Consider the following 18559-nt stretch of genomic DNA (forward strand, 5'->3'; position numbering starts at 1 on the left):
AGTGCCCTCTCGTTCTCTCTACCTTGGAGAGGGAGAACAACCTGTCTTTATCTACTAAATCTATTCCCTTCGTTATCTTGAATGTTATAAGAATATAGAGGGACAAAATAAAAAAAAGCGTCTAAGTCCCCTTTTGGCCTAAGTCCCTAAACGTTTAACCCAGAAGCAGGGAAAGTGTCCATAACCAAAACAAATGTCCATGTTTTGATTATGGCCTTCCTCTGCCTAAACGCCCAATCTCCACTACGTCTAAAAGTACCCCCACAGCACGTCTACACTTTTAAACCATAATGAAACAAAAACACACCTAAGCCAAAAACAGAAGGGCTTTTAGGCGAAGGAGGAGCCAGTCCTTCGCCTAAAAGCTGGATTCTGTAACCGGTGTCTGTCAAAAACAACACCGGTTACAGAATCCCCCCCCAACAACGATCCAGGCAGGAGGGTGCCCAAGCCCAACTGCCATATCAAACCGTGACCCCCCCTCCCGACAATATCGGGGCAAGAGGGAGCCCAAGCCCTCTTGCCCCGCCGACTCCCCGACTCCCCGACTCGATCAGGGCAAGAGGGAGCCCAAGCCCTCTTGCCCCAGGCACCCGCAGCACCCCCGACTCGTTCGGGCCAGGAGGGAGCCCAAGCCCTCCTGGCCCAGGCGACCTTCTACCCCCCCCCGACTCGTTCGGGCCAGGAGGGAGCCCAACCCCTCCTGGCCCAGGTGACCCCCCTACCCCCGATTCGATTGGGCCAGGAGGGAGCCCAACCCCTCCTGGCCCAGGCAACCCCCGTACCCCCACCCCCCACTACAGTACGGGCAGGAGGGATCCCAGGCCTTCCTGCCCTCGATGCACCCCCCTCCCCCCCAACGTCCGCCCCCCCAGAACCCCCGATTGGCCCCCCCCAGCCGACCCGCGACCCCGCCCAGCCGACATTCCTTTTGAGTTCTGCTTTGCACTTTGATAGTGTTGAACTTATACTGCATTGACACGGATTTTGCACTACTACTACACTTGCACCAGCACTTTAGTGTGCCTCTATTGCTGATTTTGGATCTGTTTCACCTGATTTACTTCATTGTTGGACAACCTAGGGTTTTCATCTGCCTTTTGATTACTTCATGGCTGCTCTTCAAGTTGGAGCCTGAATTTTTCCAAGCTAAGTGACTCTTTGAACTTACATTTTAGTGAACTCTCTTTGGCCGTCCTGATATTTATTTGATATGTCTTACTTGTTATGTGTTTGTTTGTTTAGGTGTGTTTGTAGTCTTATATATTTTTAACTTTGCTGAAATGTTGAAATATTGATAATATGAATAGGATTAATAAAATATGCATATATTCTCTTTGAAGTAGTTTGTTTAGTATTGCACTAACGTTGTATTGCTTTTGATTGAGTATATATTTGTGCAGGGGATTCTTTTTTTGAGTAGCTTCTATAGAAGCTAACATTTCATTTTTCTGTAGGTCATAAAATACTCAATACAGTGGATTGTACTAGACCTAATGGTGGTAGACTCCCCCCAAATGTTGATCTTATGATGAGTGACTTTGCTGGTGGTGCATCTGGATTTCCTATGGCATTCAGCGGCGGAAAGTTTACAGGTATTTAACTTTTTAAAGAAAGATATTTGTCTATTCCTTGTGTATTTGCATGTCTGTATGTCTTGTCATAGAAAGCAATCAATCAAGAAATTGACCCATTAAATCCACAGGAAAGCGAAAATCCAAAATAAACGGTGCTGTGGAGATTGGAGACTGATGCTACTAATGTAGACTTTATTTGTATCAAGAAGATAATCCACAACTTTGGAGCACTGGGAACGCCAGAGGAAATTATTCACCCATGCACGGGTGTAGGTTATCATATCCACACACCTTTTAAGAGACCTTATCAGGACTGCTCAGGAAGACACTAAGGTCGAAATACAGACCATGTTGGGTCTATGTCATTGTTTCAAGTTATGAATGTTATATATTGTCATAGAAGGCTACGTGTCCATTTTTTAAAAAATGGACATTGGCTGCTAGAGACAACTGTTAAGATGATAAAACTTCTTGTGAAACAGAAGTCCTAGAGGGGTGGGAAGCAGTGGTTTATTCTCTACTTTTTGGTAGCTGTTTATAATTGATGTGTAAAAAAAAGTAAACATAGAAACATAGAACATGAAGGCAGAAAAGGGCCACGGCCCATCTAGTCTGCCCACACTAATGGCCCACCCCCTAACTACCTCCATGAAGAGATCCCACATGCCAATCCCATCTCTTCTTAAAATCTGGCACGCTGCTTGCCTCAATTACCTGTTGTGGAAGATTATTCCAGCGATCAACCACCCTTTCGGTGAAGAAATATTTTCTGGTGTCGCCATGAAATTTCCCACCCCTGATTTTCAACGGATGCCCTCTTGTTGCCGTGGGTCCTTTAAGGAAAAAGAGATCCTCTTCCACCTCGATACGGCCTGTGACATATTTGAACGTCTCGATCATGTCTCCCCTCTCTCTTTGTTCCTCGAGTGAGTACAGCTGCAACTTACCCTGTCGTTCCTCATACGGGAGATCCTTGAGTCCTGAGACCATCCTAGTGGCCATTCGCTGAACTGACTCAACTTTCCGCACATCTTTTTGATAATGCGGCCTCCAGAATTGTACACAGTATTCCAGATGGGGTCTCATCATTGATCTGTACAACGGCATTATGACCTCGGGCTTATGGCTGACGAAACTTCTACAGATACAGCCATGATTTGTCTAGCCCTGGATGAAGCTTTCTCCACTTGATTGGCAGTCTTCATGTCTTCGCTAATGATCACACCCAAGTCACGTTCTGCTACAGTTCTTGCTAGGATCTCACCATTTAGGGTGTAAGTCCTGCATGGATTTTTGCTGCCAAGGTGCATGACCTTGCATTTCTTGGCATTGAAACTTAGTTGCCAAGTCTTTGACCAATGCTCCAGCAGGAGTAGGTCCTGCGTCATACTGTCGAGCATTGAGCTTTTGTTGGGCACTGTGCTTTCATCTGTTGTGTAGTTGCCTATCATGTTGCATAGTTTGGCGTCATTGGCGAATAATGTAATTTTACCTCGAAGCCCCTCAGCCAAGTCTCTTACGAAAATGTTAAATAGGATCTGGCCCAAGACCGAGCCCTGCAGCACTCCGCTGATCACCTCCGTCGTATTGGAGAGGGTACTGTTTACCACTACCCTCTGAAGTCTACCTCTAAGCCAGTCCCTAACCCATGTGGTTAATGTTTCACCCAGTCCCATCGATCCCATCTTGCTCAATAACCTGCGGTGTGGGAGGCTATCAAACGCTTTGCTGAAGTCCAAGTACACGATGTCAAGAGACTCCCCTATATCCAGCTTTCTTGTTACCCAGTCAAAGAAGCTGATCAGATTTGATTGGCAGGACCTTCCCTTCGTAAAACCATGTTGATGGGGATCTCGTAGATTCTCCTTGTTCAGGATCGTATCCAATTGGCGTTTGAGTAGTGTTTCCATAAGTTTACTCACTATCGATGTGAGACTCACCGGTCTATAATTCTCAGCCTCCGTCCTGCATCCCTTTTTGTGGAGTGGAATGACGTTAGCCATTTTTCAATCCAACCGGACTCTTCCTGTACTTAGAAAAAGATTGAAGAGCGCGGATAACGGTTCCGCCAGGACGTCACTCAACTCCCTGAGCACCCTGGGGTATAGTTTGTCCGGTCCCATAGCTTTATTCACCTTGAGTCTTGATGGCACCTCGTAGACACTGCTGGACATAAACTCAAAATTTCAAAACGGGTCTTCCGAGTTTTCCCTCGTCGGCAGCTGAGGGCCGGATCCCGGCGCCTCGCAAGTGAAGACCGAGCAGAAGTATTCATTTAAAAGTTTGGTTTTGTCGGAATCCAATTCTACATAATTCCTGTCGGGTTTCCTAAGGCGTACTATCCCATCTGTGTTTCTTTTTCTGTCACTAATATACCGGAAGAAGGATTTATCGCCCTTCTTGATGTTCTTCACAAGGTTCTCCTCCATTTGGAGTTTGGCCTCCCTGACTGCCGTTTTGACCGCTTTTGACTTGGCCAGATAGTCTTCCTTGGATTCTCGCTTCCCTGATTGTTTGTAGATGATGAACGTTCTTTTCTTCTTTTTTATGAGGTCTGAGATCTCCACAGAGAACCACTGTGGTCTATTGTTTCTTCGCCGTTTACTTACTGATTTGACGTAGCGGTTGGTTGCTTCGTGTAAGGTTGATTTCAGAGTTGACCACATTACCTCTACATTATCTGTTTCAGCATGGTTTTGCAGTGCCCGATGGACAAAATCTCCCATGCTTTCGAAGTTTGTGCCCTTAAAGTTGAGGACCTTGGTTGATGTGCTTGTCTTAGTGAAACCTTTCTTGAGGTTGAACCATATCATGTTGTGGTCACTGGAGGCCAACGTATCGCCTACCGAGACCTCTGTGACACTTTCTCCGTTGGTGAGTATTAGGTCTAGTATCGCCCAATCCCTAGTGGGTTCTAATACCATTTGTCTGAGTCTAGCTCCCTTTATAGAGGTTAATAGCTTCCTGCTGCCGCTGGTCGTAGCGGAAAGATTGTTCCAAACCACATCAGGCATATTGAAGTCTCCTAACAATACTGTGTCTCCATGCAAAGTGATATTCTCATTGTCTTCGACTAATTCTATATCCATGTCCTCCTGGCAAGTTACAGGCATTTGTCCTTCCCCCTAGCCAAATTCACCCAGAGGGATTCCCTGGTGTACTTGACATCTACGATTTTGGTAACTTTGATGTCCTCTTTCATGAATAGTGCTACCCCTCCTCCCATTTTGCCCTCTCTGTCCCGACGAAGTAAGTTGTATCCTGGTATAGCCATATCCCACCCATGGGAGTCCATGAACCAAGTCTCGGATATCGCCACCACATCTAGGTCGGCGTTCCTCATTTCCATCTCTAATTCCAGAATCTTATTGCCCAAACTGTGGGCATTAACGTACATAGCCCTCCATACCTTATGTTTGCTATGTCCCTGTGTAGATATTCCTGCTTGAGCTAATTGGACTCCTATAATACTGTTTGCAATGTGTGTACTTACCTCTGACTCGGAAATGCAGTGTGTACTTACCTCGGACTCAGAAATGGATTGGCAACTTACCTCGCCAAGTTAGTTACTTGCGCCAGAACGTGAGTGGGTACCCTCCCCCAACTTACCTAGTTTAAAGCCCTACGAAATAGGCGGGCTAGTCAGTGTCCAAAGACTTTCTTTCCCCTTCTGGTCAGGTGAAGTCCGTCAGGTCCCTGTAGTCCTTGCAGCGCCTCCCCATGGTTCAGGAATCTGAAGTTCATCTCCCTGCACCATCCGTGAAGCCAGTCGTTTGTCCTCTGGATACGATCCTCCCTGGCTCTCCCCTTGCCTCTCACTGGGAGGATCGAGGAGAAGACCACCTGAGCTTCCATCCTCCTTAGCTTCTCACCCAGGGCTCCAAAGTCTACAGATATGTTCTCCGTGGTGTTCCTGGCAGTGTCGTTCATTCCAACGTGGATAAGAAGCATGGGGAAGTGGTCATGGGGCTTGATAAGTCTGTCTAGGCAGGCGGTTACATCTTGGATCCTGGCTCCTGGCAGACAGCAAACCTGTCTTGATTGCATATCTGGTCTGCAAATTGGTCCCTTGGTGCCCCTCAGCAGGGAATCCCCAATGACTACCACTCTGCGCTTCTTTGGGGGGAGCTGATCTGTTGTCTCCGGAACTGGAATCGTCTGGTGGACAACTTCCTGTACCTCATTGGCAGGTATCTGTTCCTCAAGGGGATTAGTGGGGTCGATGTTAAACTGCCCTGTGAACGAGAGAAAGAGACTGAAGAAGAGGAAGGTCTTCTACGTTTGCCGGTGGAGGAAGTTACCAGCTGCCCAGAGTCAGCGTCTCCAGCCTCTTTTTGTTCCCCAATCGTTGGTTTCAGGGTTGCAGGTTTGGACAGTTTGGGCGTCCTGAGGATGGTCTTGTCTGGCTCCTGCTCGGTGACCTGGGACAATTCCTAGATGACTCCGTCGATGAAGGCCTCGTCCTCTCGGATGCTTCTCAAGCGCTTTACCTCCTCTCTCAGGCTCCTAAGCTCCTGCAAGATGTCTCCGTCTAGCTGATCCATCTCTTCTGTCTGTGTGGAGACTGTAGTCATTTGCTTGGGGATGGCCTCGGTCTGTACAGAGACCTCTGTCCTCCATCCTGGCTCTCCTTCCGTCTGTACGTGGACCGTGGCCATCCCCTGGATCCCTTCGGTGACTGGGCTGCTGGTCTTGATTGTAGCCCTGTTGCTTCTTGTTCTTCTGCTATTTTCAAAATTTTTTTTTTTTTAATTAGTTTAGATATTTGTTAGTTAGTTATGTCTGCCTGATCGTTAGTGAGCTAGAAAAGTCTGTTAGATAATATGAAAGTCTGCCTGTCAGAGTTTGAAAGATGGAAGGATAGAGGTAGTTAGTTAATTGTTAGTTTATTCTGCCTGCTTGTTAGTTGGCTAGAAAGGGCTGCCTATTAAATAGTTTGAAAGTTTAAAGGATAGAGTGACTGGTAAGGTCTGGCTGTTGCTTAGTTAGAGAGGTCTGCCTGCATGTTGGCTAGATAGAAAGGTCTACCTGGTTTGAAAGTTGGATAGAAAGTTTAAAAGATAGTCTAAAGGTTAAATAGCCAGTTGTATGTGCCTGGTGGTTGTACTCCACCTTGTTATGTGTTAAAACCTTACCTTGGCGGTTATCCAGAGCCTTTCCTTGAGGCCCTTCTTGACGCCCTTCTCAAAGGCGCTCTCGCTAAGGGGAGCGCCTTTGCCGCTCGCCTTTGCCGAGCGCCGAACGGCTGCGTGCCGTTGGCTCGTCCCCTTTTATGGGGGGAGTTTGGCTGGTGACATCGGGGGTGGGCGGAGTTAGCTCTCGCCTCTTCCCCTGCTAGTACCGCCTTCTCTGCTCCTCTCTCCGCTCCTTCCTGCTAGCACACTCTCTGCTCCCTGCTCCGCTCACTGTTCTGCCATGTGCTCAGGACTGTTCTACCATGTGCTCAGGACTAGGCACAGCTCCTACAGTCTCCCTTCGGCTGGCCTTGCACTGTGGATTCTCTGCCGTTGGCTCGTCCCCTTTTATGAGGGGAGTTTGGCTGGTCACGTCGGGGGTGGGCGGAGTTAACTCTCACCTCTTCCCCTGCTAGCACCGCCTTCTCTGCTCCTCTCTCCGCTCCTTCCTGCTAGCACACTCTCTGCTCCCTGCTCCGCTCCCTGTTCTGCCATGTGCTCAGGACTGTTCTGCCATGTGCTCAGGACTAGGCACAGCTCTTACAGTCTCCCTTCGGCTGGCCTTGCACTGTGGACTCTCTGCCGTTGGCTCGTCCCCTTTTATGAGGGGAGTTTGTCTGGTGACGTCGGGGGTGGGCGGAGTTAGCTCTCGCCTCTTCCCCTGCTAGCACCGCCTTCTCTGCTCCTCTCTCCGCTCCTTTCTGCTAGCACACTCTCTGCTCCCTGCTCTGCTCACTGTTCTGCCATGTGCTCAGGACTGTTCTACCATGTGCTCAGGACTAGGCACAGCTCCTACAGTGTTTCCCTTCGGCTGGCCTTGCACTGTGGACTCTCTGCCGTTGGCTCGTCCCCTTTTATGGGGGGAGTTTTGCTGGTGACATCGGGGGTGGGCGGAGTTAGCTCTCACCTCTTCCCCTGCTAGCACCGCCTTCTCTGCTCCTCTCTCCGCTCCTTCCTGCTAGCACACTCTCTGCTCCCTGCTCCGCTCACTGTTCTGCCATGTGCTCAGGACTGTTCTGCCATGTGCTCAGCACTAGGCACAACTCCTACAGTCTCCCTTCGGCTGGCCTTGCACTGTGGACTCTCTGCCGTTGGCTCGTCCCCTTTTATGAGGGGAGTTTGTCTGGTGACGTCGGGGGTGGGCGGAGTTAGCTCTCGCCTCTTCCCCTGCTAGCACCACCTTCTCTGCTCCTCTCTCCGCTCTTTCCTGCTAGCACACTCTCTGCTCCCTGCTCCGCTCACTGTTCTGCCATGTTCTCAGGACTGTTCTACCATGTGCTCAGGACTAGGCACAGCTCCTACAGTGTCTCCCTTCGGCTGGCCTTGCTTATAACTTTTTAACTTCATCTTATGTCCTCTCATTCTGGAGTTGAAATATTTGTCTCCTGTATATTAATACCATTCAGGTGGATCGATTTTTCACTCCATCAAAAATTTCAAAGACTAGGTGACACTCAATGAAGTTACAGGGAAATACTTTTAAAACCAATAGGAGGATGTATATTTTCACTCAGAGAATAGATAAGCTGTGGAACGCATTACCAGAGGTTGTGGTAAGAGCAGATAATGTAGTCGGTTTTAAGAAAGGTTTGGACAGTTTCCTGGAGGAAACGTCCATAGTCTGTTCTTTAAAAGACACGGAGGAAGTCACTGCTTGCCCTGGATTAGTAGCATGGAATGTTGCTACTCTTTGGGTTTTTGCCAGTTACTAGTGACCTGGATTGGCCACTCTGAGGATGGGCTACTAGGCTAGATGGACCATTGGTCTGACCCAGTACGGCTATTCTTATGTTCTTATTTATTTACATATCACTTATATCCTAAGTTGTTTTACATTCAGATACTTTGTCTTTTTTCCCTATTTGTCCTGGTGGGCTCAAGCTCCATCTTGTGTACCTGGGGCAATGGGGGGATTAAGTGACTTGCACAGGATCACAAGGAACAATGAGGGATTTGAACCCACAACCTCAGGGTGCTGAGGCTGTAGCTCTAACCACTGCACCACACACTCCCCATATGCGTGAGGCAGATTTGCATGCCTGTTACCTCTATTATATGCAAATCTACCTCATGCATATTCATTAGGGATATTTTGAAAACCCAACTGGGGTCCCCCAGGACAAGTTTAAGAACTTGGTCTAGAACCTTGGTCTAGAACCTTCAATCCTGAATAAACTGTCACCTCGTGTATATTAATATTGAACCACACCATTTGGTGATCACTAGATGAGAAATGATCATCCACTGTAACATCAGAAGCACCTTCCCCATTCATGAGCACCATGTTCAGAATAGCTCCATCCTACGTGGGTTCTATTATCAACTGCATGAATAGGTTTTCTATAGTGAATCCAAGATCTCTTTGCTTCTAGATGACTCAAGAACAGAAATGCCCCAATCAACATACATCATATTAAAATCACCTGTTAGTAGTATTTCCCCTTTTATAGCTATCTTGTGAATGTCTTTAATTAGCTCTTTATCTACCTCTTCTGATTGAGAAGCAGGTATGTATAGCACACCAATGTACCGTATATACTCAAATATAAGTTGAGACCCCCATTTTTCCCCCAAAAAGGAGGAGAAATGGTTGACTCAAATATAAGACGGGGGCTTAATATTCAAGTGCCATGCCCTGCCAGGATCTGCACTCAGTCCCCTTCCCTACCAGGCTCTGAACCCAGCCCCCCTCATTCCCAACCAGGCTCTGCACCCTGTCCTACCTTCCTTCCCTTTACCCTCTTGCCACCAAAAAGAATCAACCTCACAGTGGCTTGATTGTCCTGTACTCCCCTCTGCCCTCCAACCCAGCCAGCAGATTAACCGTTTCCCGTAACTGATGATAGCACTTAACGGCAGATGATTGTTTATTTTTATTGAAACCACCTAGTGATAGGCCGGGACAGGAGGGATCCCTCCCATCTCATGTCCCGGCAGGTACTAACAATTACTACCCCCCTCCCTCCCTCCATCACGTACCTTTTCCCTGGTGGTTTATTGGAGTATCCCGCGCTGAACCCCTCCTGCCTATTTCACAGCTAGCAGCCAGCGGCGCACCCAGGTCGGCACACAGAAGCGAGCTTTTCGAGCTCCGGCATGGCCCTGCACCACTCCCTGGATGGCTGCCACGAGTCCCGTGAGAACTGGAGACAGCCTATCAAGGAGCGTTACAGGGCTGTCCGGGAGTTCGAATAGCTCACTTCTGCGTGCCAGCCAGTATGCGCCATTGAAAGTGAGATCAGCAGGAGGGGTTCTGCGCGGGCTTCACCACTGGACTACCAAGGAAAAGGTACGCGACGGATGGAGGGAAGGTGATGGTAATTGTTAGTGTCGGCTAGGACAGGAGACGGGAAGGATCCCTCCTATCCCGGCCTAATGGCAAGCCTGCAGGAAGTCCGGGAGGTTGTTGGGTGATCTCTGGGTGATGACCCAAATATAAGATGAGACCCTCATTTTTGGTCCAAAAATCTCATCCTATATTCAAGCATATATGGTAAGTACATTTTCCATTTCCTCTTTCCAGATTAACCCACAGTACTTCTTCCTTACCCCATATATCCTGCTATTCAATGGAGGCATTAGCGACTAGCGCGGCAGGCGGTATTCCGCGTGTTAACCGCCTACCGCAGCTTGATAAAAGGAGCCCTAAGAGTTTTTGGTTAGTAGACCGAAGGGAACGCAACATATTATAAAGAATAAGTGAGTTTTTGGTTAGTAGACCGAAGGGAATGCAACATATTATAAAGAATAAGTGAGTTTTTGGTTAGTAGACCGAAGAGAATGCAACATATTATAAGGAATAAGTGATTTATTGATAAATTGGGGTTCGTTAGTGAAAAGGGTTTTGAATACTAGTAATAGAATTTTAAAAGTGATGCGGTGATTAATAAGAAGCCAGTGAGATTTGATTAGAAAAGGAGTAATGTGATCATATTTTTTTCCATTATGAATAAGTTTAACGGCAGTGTTCTGGATGATTTGTAATCGCTTCTTTCCTTTTGCGTAATATTTATTTATTAGCATACAATGAAAGCAGTGCATGCAAATAGATCTCATGCATATTCATTGGGGAAATCCTGAAAACCTGACTGGATTGCGGCCATCAAGGAGGGACTTTGATACCCCTGTTCTATATTATGTTTCTATATTGTGCTTACAGTTTGTTGATCAGTTGTATGCAAGTACAGTGGCAGTTTTGCCAGTGGAATGCTTACATAATCTGGTGCAGCTGCTGTTATTGTAAGAGCGTGGAGGGGCATAATTTTAAAAAAGTCTAAGTCCCCTTTTGGCTTAAGGCCCTAAACATTGAAAGTAGAAGCAGGGAAAATGTCCATTATTAAAAAAAAAGTCCAAAAGGAGGTTTTTATTGATAACGGTCTGCCTCTACGTTCAGCTGTTTAAATGCCCAGACCACCACTACGTCTACACTAACAACATATAATTAACCAAAAAAAGCCTAATTTCCAAATGCCCAACACAAGAGCTTTTAGGTGAAGGAGGAGCCAGTCCTTCACCTAAAAGCTGGATTCTGTAACCAGTGTCAAAAACAACACCGGTTACAGAATCCACCCCCCCCCCCCCCCCGACAACGATCTGGGCAGGAGGGAGCCCAAGCTCTCCTGCCCCGTTGAGTCGCGACCGCCCCGACAGCATTGGGGCAGGAGGGAGCCCAAGCCTTCCTGACCCGGAGAGCCGTGACCACCCCCCCCCACAATGATCAAGCCAGGAGGGAGCCCAAGCCCTCCTGCCCCATAGAGCCGCGACCCCCCCATAACGATCAGACCAGGAGGGAGCCCAAGCCCACCTGGCCAGGTGACCCCCCTACCCCTCATCCCCACTAAGATCTGGGCAGGAGGGATCCAAGGCCCTCCTGCCCTCGGCACACCCCCTCTCACAATCGCCCCCCCGAACGTCTGATCGCCCCCCCCCCACCCGCCAACCCTGTGACCCCCTGCTGACCCCTCAACCCCTCAACCCCCCACCCCAACCCCCTCCCCGTAAATACGTTGGTTGGATGGATGGGTTCTAAGCCTGTCTGGCAGGCCAGCCATCCATCGAATGGCGGGCCTTAGAGCCTGATTGACCCAGGCCCCTCAAACCCCGCCTACAGGTGGGGCCTAAGGCTACTGAGCTGATTCCAGTTGGCCCTGCCCAACCCAGCCCATGTGCCTAAGGCACCGCCCACAGGAGGGGCCTATGGCTACTGGGTTGATTCCAGTTGGCCCAGGCACCTCTGGCCCCACCTTTGGGCGGGGTTTCAGGTGGGCTAATCAGGCCCTAAGGCCCACCATTCGATGGATGAAGGGCCAGCCTGACAGGCGGGCTTGGGACCCGTCCGTCCAGCCAATATATTTACAGGTATGAGGAGGGGGTGGGGGTGGGTCGAGGGGTTGGCAGGGGGTCATGGGGTCGGTGGATGGGGGCCAATTGGGGGTTCAAGGTGGCCGATCGTGAGGAGGTGCATTGAGGGCAGGAAGACCTGGGATCCCTCCTGCCTGGATCTTAGTGGGGGTGGGAGGTTGGGGGGGGTCATCTGGCCAGGAGAGCTTGGGCCGATCGTTGTGGGGGGGTCACCTGGCTAGGAGGGCTTGGGCTCCCTCCTGGCCCGATCGTTGTGGGTGGGGGGTCGCGGCTCTCCAGGGCAGGAGGGCTTGGGCTCCGTCCTGGCCCGATCGTTGGGGGGGTGTCACGGCTCTCCAGGGCAGGAGAGCTTGGGAACCCTCCTGCCCGATCTTGTCAAGGGGGGGTGATCGCATCGCTGCAGGGGAGATAGCCAATCTCTCCTGCTGTGATAACAATCCAAAGTGCCGCAGTTGACAGCACTTCAGGATCATTATCGCGGCAGGAGAGATTGGCTATCTCCCCTGCCGTGATACAATCACCCCTCCACCCGAACTGCCACAAACCGCAGCAGGAGAGATTGGGCATCTCTCCTTCCATGGGTCGCGGTAGTTTGGATAGTGGGTGATCGCCATCGCGGCAGCAGAGATGAGCCATCTCTCCTGCCATGATAGTTGCTGTAGGGGGGTGGGTAGGTTGCCGGGCTGCTGAGCTGATCGCGGGCCCTTTTTCGGCACTTATACCTGTTTTGACTTGGTCTAAGTCAAAATGTATATGTGCCGACTCGGCAACCTGTCAAAATGTTTGGTTATACCTGCTGTATTCCTATATCTAGGTCGGCCCACCTCCCGCCCTTTCCCCTCCTCTAAAAATGCCTCTTTTCGCTCTCTGCGTTTAGAGGCAGGGGAAAGGCCTAAGCTGGTTTTAGATACGTCTAAAACCAGCTTTGATTATGGGTACTTGGGCGATCAGGCTTTTTGATCGTCCAAGTATCCATTTAGGCCACTTTTTAGACTTTTTAAAATTATTATTATGAGCCCCATAGTGTCTAACAAACCTTCTTTATGATTCCAGAGAATTGGAAAACTCAGTTCATTAAAAATGAAAGAAAGAAACTCCTTAATTACAAGGTACAACTTGTGAAGGATCTGAAACCCAGAATTTTCTGCCCATTTGCTGGGTACTTTATTGAAGCCCATCCATCAGATAAGTATGTTGAATTTAGTAGCGGTTGTACCTGTATAGGAAATTAACTCATGAAAACCATGCTATATTATCATTATAAGGCAATAACAAACAAAAAATCCAACAGAACTGCAGTGAAATATCGAGTCGAAAAACAAAGGCAAAAACTGCAGTGATGGTGTACAAAGGGATTGATGTATCTTTTAGCTACAAACTGTTTTATGACTATATTTATATTTTTTATGATTGTTCATTAAAACTTGGCATCATGTACACTATCACTGCAATATTATCATTATAATACAGGTACACAGAAGCCTGAAATGTTTACATTATATCTTCCAACGTAAGAATTATAGAATGTCAAACTGTAGTAGAAGATTGGAGAAAGGCCTTACATCTTTTCTCCCCCCGCTTTCTTTTCTCCATATTCTTATGTTTATTCCTCCTAACAAACCGGAGAAAATATTTCTTCACTCAACGTGTAATTAAACTCTGGAATTCATTGTTGGAGATTGTGGTGAAATCAGCTAGCTTAGCGGGATTTAAACAAGGTTTGGATAATTTCCTAAAAGAGAAGTCCATAGGCCATAGGAGAAACTTACTGTATAATATCTGTGCCTGATATTGAAACTCGTCATCAGAACATAATCTCTTAATCTTTATAAATTGGCCAGCGGGTATACTCTCTTCAAGTACCCTGGAGTGGTGACTCTGATGTTGTAATAGTGTGTAATGAGTTATGGACTGTTGCAAATGTATAATCCGTTCAGGCAATGGGGAGCCAAAAAACTTTGAGTCAACGGCAAGCAAGGATTTTTCAGAGATAAGGTTCATTAGTTGCTGATATAAGACTGTTTAAAGAAAAATATGCTTTGGCGGATTGGGACAGTGAAAGCGCTTTGATGGTCCCTTCAGCAACCTATGCTTTGAACATATGAGCACTTTTGTTGGTGGATCATTTCATAAAGCAGTGGCGTACCTAGCATATGTGGCACCCGGGGCCCATCATTTTTTGACACCCCTCCCCATTTGTACAAAAAACATGATTTTTAGTAACAAGCCACATGTCACACATGAGAACCTAGGAAAAGGCAGCATCTTGCATACTGCAGTGAGCAGTACAACATCAATACACCCATTGTAAAACTAAACAAGCCAGACTAGTACAGATCAATCCTGCAGTCAAGCCTAACAAAAAACCATGTCGAAGCAAAAAAAAAAAAAGAAGTTAAAAAAGAAACGCATGCGCAGACCATCTGCAAGCAAAGTAGATGGTCTGTGCATGCGTCAGGATCGCTACACATGTCGTCGGATGGGGGGGCGTGCCTCCGATCGCTCCCATTTGAATATTCTTCTTTCTTGAATTGATCGGCCCTGCCCAGATCGGACACGGATCGGTCACGATCGGGCAGGTTAGTGAATCAGGCCCTTAGTATCTTCTAAAAGGGTGAGACTGTTTGTATGAATTTCTGTGACTTTAAAATAGGAAAATTAAAGAAAGAAAACACATTTTAATCACAGTTTGTTATCCCCTTCCTAAACAATAAAACAATATTATCAAACATGTAGCACCATAGTACGAAATATCAGTGGGAGAGGGTGTTAATATTTAACTAATCCCGCTCCAAAAAAACATGCAAACTTAAAAACTGAAACCCATGTTAGTATTCATTGAATTAAAGGGTGATAACAAGCAGCAGCCTCTCTCATACAAAGAAAAAGATTATTTTTTTATATGAACAAAGGAAAACAAATCCCAGATATTAAAGTCAGCAGTAATGTAGAGCAGATACTCGCTGATGGCTGGTCTATCAAACTGTAAATAAACTTGGAAGAGAAGGAGTGAGCAAATACAGTTTAATAGACACATGCATCTTCTTTCGTGTTTTCAGTTGCCCCCAGTACTAAATTAGAAGTTGTGGTTTTGAACACTAGCAGTGGGGACATGATCGAAACATTCAAGATACATTCAAGACAGGTTGTTCACCCTCTCCAAGGTAGGGAGAACAAGAGGGCACTCTCTAAAGTTAAAAGGGGATAGATTCCATACAAACATAAGGAAGTTCTTCTTCACCCAGAGAGTGGTGGAAAACTGGAACGCTCTTCCGGAGTCTGTTATAGGGGAGAACACCCTCCAGGGATTCAAGACAAAGTTGGACAGGTTCCTGCTGAACCGGAACGTACACAGGTAGGGCTGGTCTCGGTTGGAGCGCTGGTCTTTGACCCAGGCCGCCGCGTAAGCGGACTGCTGGGCACGATGGACCACTGGTCTGACCCAGCAGCGGCAATTTTTATGTTCTTAACACTGACGTGAGATATCCAAGAACGCCTTTATCCCGACAGTGCAACTCATGGCACAACAAGAGAGCAGTTAAAACTACAGCGCTAACCCCTCTGTTTTCTATTTGTTTTAGAGCAGGGGTACGCAATTCCGGTCCTCAAGAGCCGGAGCCAGGTCAGGTTTTCAGGATATCCACAATGAATATGTATGAGACGGATTTGCATGCACTGATAGGACAAAGTACGCTATTGGGTTTCAAGAAGGGATTAGATGATTTCCTGAAGGAAAAGGGGATTGAAGGGTATAGATAGAGAATTACTGTACAGGTCCTGGACCTGATGGGCCACTGCATTAGTGGACTGCCGGGCGCGATGGACCTCTGGTCTGACCCAGCAGAGGCTTTCTTATGTTCTTATGCCTCCTTGAGATGCAAATCTATCTCATGCATATTTATTGTGGATATCCTGAAAACCTGACCTGGCTCCGGCTCTTGAGGACCGGAATTACCTACCCCTGTAATCTAGAGGAAATTGCTTGCACCTATTTGATGTTCTGTTTGTTTGCTTCTGTTTTATCTGCTGACACCTTCTGTATATTAAATTGCTCTGTGGTGTTTTTATTGTCTGTTCCTTTTGATTCCTTAATAAGAAATTATTTAAAAATATAAAAAATACTAAAAATGAATGAAAGACAGGTGAAGGATGTCAGAAAACTCTTGTGGATTGAGCTGTGTTGAGTCAATAGTACTTTTTTATGAGAAATCAAATTTAATATAAATGACAGATGGCAAATGCTTTTAATAAATTGAGATATGTAGCTAAATTGAAACAGATAACTCTTGGTCATGATATAAACTCAAAAATAAACAGCACTGGATCCAACAATCTAATTATTTCCAACAAACAGTAAGACTATGGGCTCCTTTTACTAAGGTTCGCTAGTGTTTTTAGCGCATGCTACATTACCGTGGACGCTAACCCCACGCTACACGCCAAAAACTAACGCCAGCTCAATGGTGGCATTAGCGTCTAGCGCACGAGGCAAAACCGCTAGCGCAGCTTAGTAAAAGGAGCCCTATGAGTGATGACAGGTAAAATGTTACAGCCAGATTGTTGCCATCGTCATTAACTGCACAAGCAATTATTAAAATTGCCCAATTTAGAAAAGGGTCCCAGTTTTTCAATGTTAGCTACAAATTGGGGTGTGGTAGGTAGGGATGCTGAAAGTGAGTGTATAAATTCTGAAAATATTAACAGCTTTTGCTTCCAGTTATAATTACAGATCCTTACACTATTAAACCCACTTGCCTAGAATGAGGCAAACTCCTCCCCCACTCACAGCTCTCTCTCCCTAAGGTTGTTGCTTCAGTGGGTCCTAGCAGCGGCAGCGATTCCCACATGCTGCCACTAAACCAGAAGCCTCTCCTTGACAAAGTAAAAGCGTCCGGGTTAGCAGCAGGCAGCGTATGGGAATCGCTACCGCTGCCATGACCCATAGAAACAACACTTCAGGGATGGACGTCGCAGAGGAAAGAGATTCTGCACAGAAAAGGGAAATTCTGCATGACTGCGCAAGTCTGCAGAAATTCTGTGTTGCACAGTTGCACAGAATTCCGTCAGGAGTAGCTTTCGTTTTCGCTGTCTGCAAGCCCGTTGGGCTGCTGGATAGGAGGACTCCCGCGCCTTTTAAGCTTTACTTGGTTTGTCAGGTTCTCTGTGTCTTTGTATATGCAAATTTCGGACCCCTGAGGAAGGAGTGTTTTCCGAAACACGGACCGTTTCAGGTCCTGTGGACTCACACTCGAGAACCAATATATTTTTTAAAAAAAAATTTTTATGCTACACTGGATCCTCTTCAATAAAGATTAGTTTTTACACCTTGTACATTGCATCTGCAGTTTTATTGTTGTTTTTGTAGCTTTTGTAGTTACCCAGATGTACCTTTAATAAAAGCATTACTTTGATAATTTAGGTACATCAAGGAAACGAATCTCAAGAATGATCCAGATGAACTCAACAGACTCGTTAGAAATAATTCAGATGTATTAACATGGACCCCGAAACCTGGAGCTACGCTGGATCTGGCTAGAATGCTGAAAGACCCTACAGACAGGTAAAAATATATATTTTTAAGACACATGTTTAAGACAGGTCTTGAAATTTAATGAGTTGCAAGGTACCGGTAGGTTTTTTTCTTCTGGTAAATTATCTGCTGGCAGAAAGAATTGTGGATGGGAAGCAGTATTACATCTGGACATAGAATTCTGTCTGTTCTCCCCATCTCCTGTACATTGTTTTCCAGTCGGCAGGAGAAGTTGGCAAGCAGTGCTTTTTAATACCAGCTAGAAACCCCAGGAGAGGCAGAGATAGGGCTAGGAAAGTTGTTCCCAAGCCCCGCAGAGCCCAGCAGCCTAGGTTTCCTGTTTACACTAGGGAGGATTTGACTAAAGATGAGGTCCTAACTGACTATTCAGAAGCTGAAGACATGGAAACTCAGCCCAGTTCTGCTAGGTTTGCTTCCAGACCTGTGAATATTAGGTTTAGGCAAAATGCCCCTGTGAGAAAACCCTGCATTTACCCAACGAAAGAGGGGGGAGGGGGCGGTCTGCCCCGGAGAATGTGCACAGCCGGTCAGGTCCCCCGATCGACCGACAACAGGCCCGGCCGACAAATCTCCCTGCCCTGTAGCCGCAAATCTAAATTACCTCTTACAGCAGCTTCACTACTCCAGCTGCTGTAAGAAGGTAATTTAGATTCGCGGCTACAGGACAGGGAGATTTGTCCAACCGGGCCTGTTCTGTTGTCGGTCCGGTGCAAAAGCGCCACAAAGGTGGAGGCAGGGAGGGAGGAAAGGTGGAGTGGAGAAGAAAAGACGCTTAAGGGGGGAGAAGGCCGCTGAAAGCACTGGGGAAAACAAAGGGGTGGAAAAGAACGCTGAAAGGACATGGGGTAAATGGGAGGGGGGGGGGGAAGGACCCTGAAAGCACTGGGGAAGACAAA

General features: G+C 47.1%; 1 protein-coding gene across 1 annotated transcript in view; it reads left to right on the forward strand.

Annotated features, from left to right (window-relative positions):
• The window catches only part of LOC117355695 (cytidine monophosphate-N-acetylneuraminic acid hydroxylase-like), a 102593-nt gene that overhangs the window by 53788 nt on the left and 30246 nt on the right, over positions 1–18559 (forward strand). The window contains exons 7-9 of the mRNA XM_033934623.1: positions 1458–1595; positions 13166–13301; positions 17532–17672. Of these exons, the coding sequence (XP_033790514.1) occupies positions 1458–1595; positions 13166–13301; positions 17532–17672 (415 nt within the window). The remainder of the gene's footprint in view (positions 1–1457; positions 1596–13165; positions 13302–17531; positions 17673–18559) is intronic.

The sequence above is a fragment of the Geotrypetes seraphini genome, chromosome 2 (assembly GCF_902459505.1).
Source record: "Geotrypetes seraphini chromosome 2, aGeoSer1.1, whole genome shotgun sequence".
NCBI classification, from domain to species: Eukaryota; Metazoa; Chordata; class Amphibia; order Gymnophiona; family Dermophiidae; genus Geotrypetes; species Geotrypetes seraphini.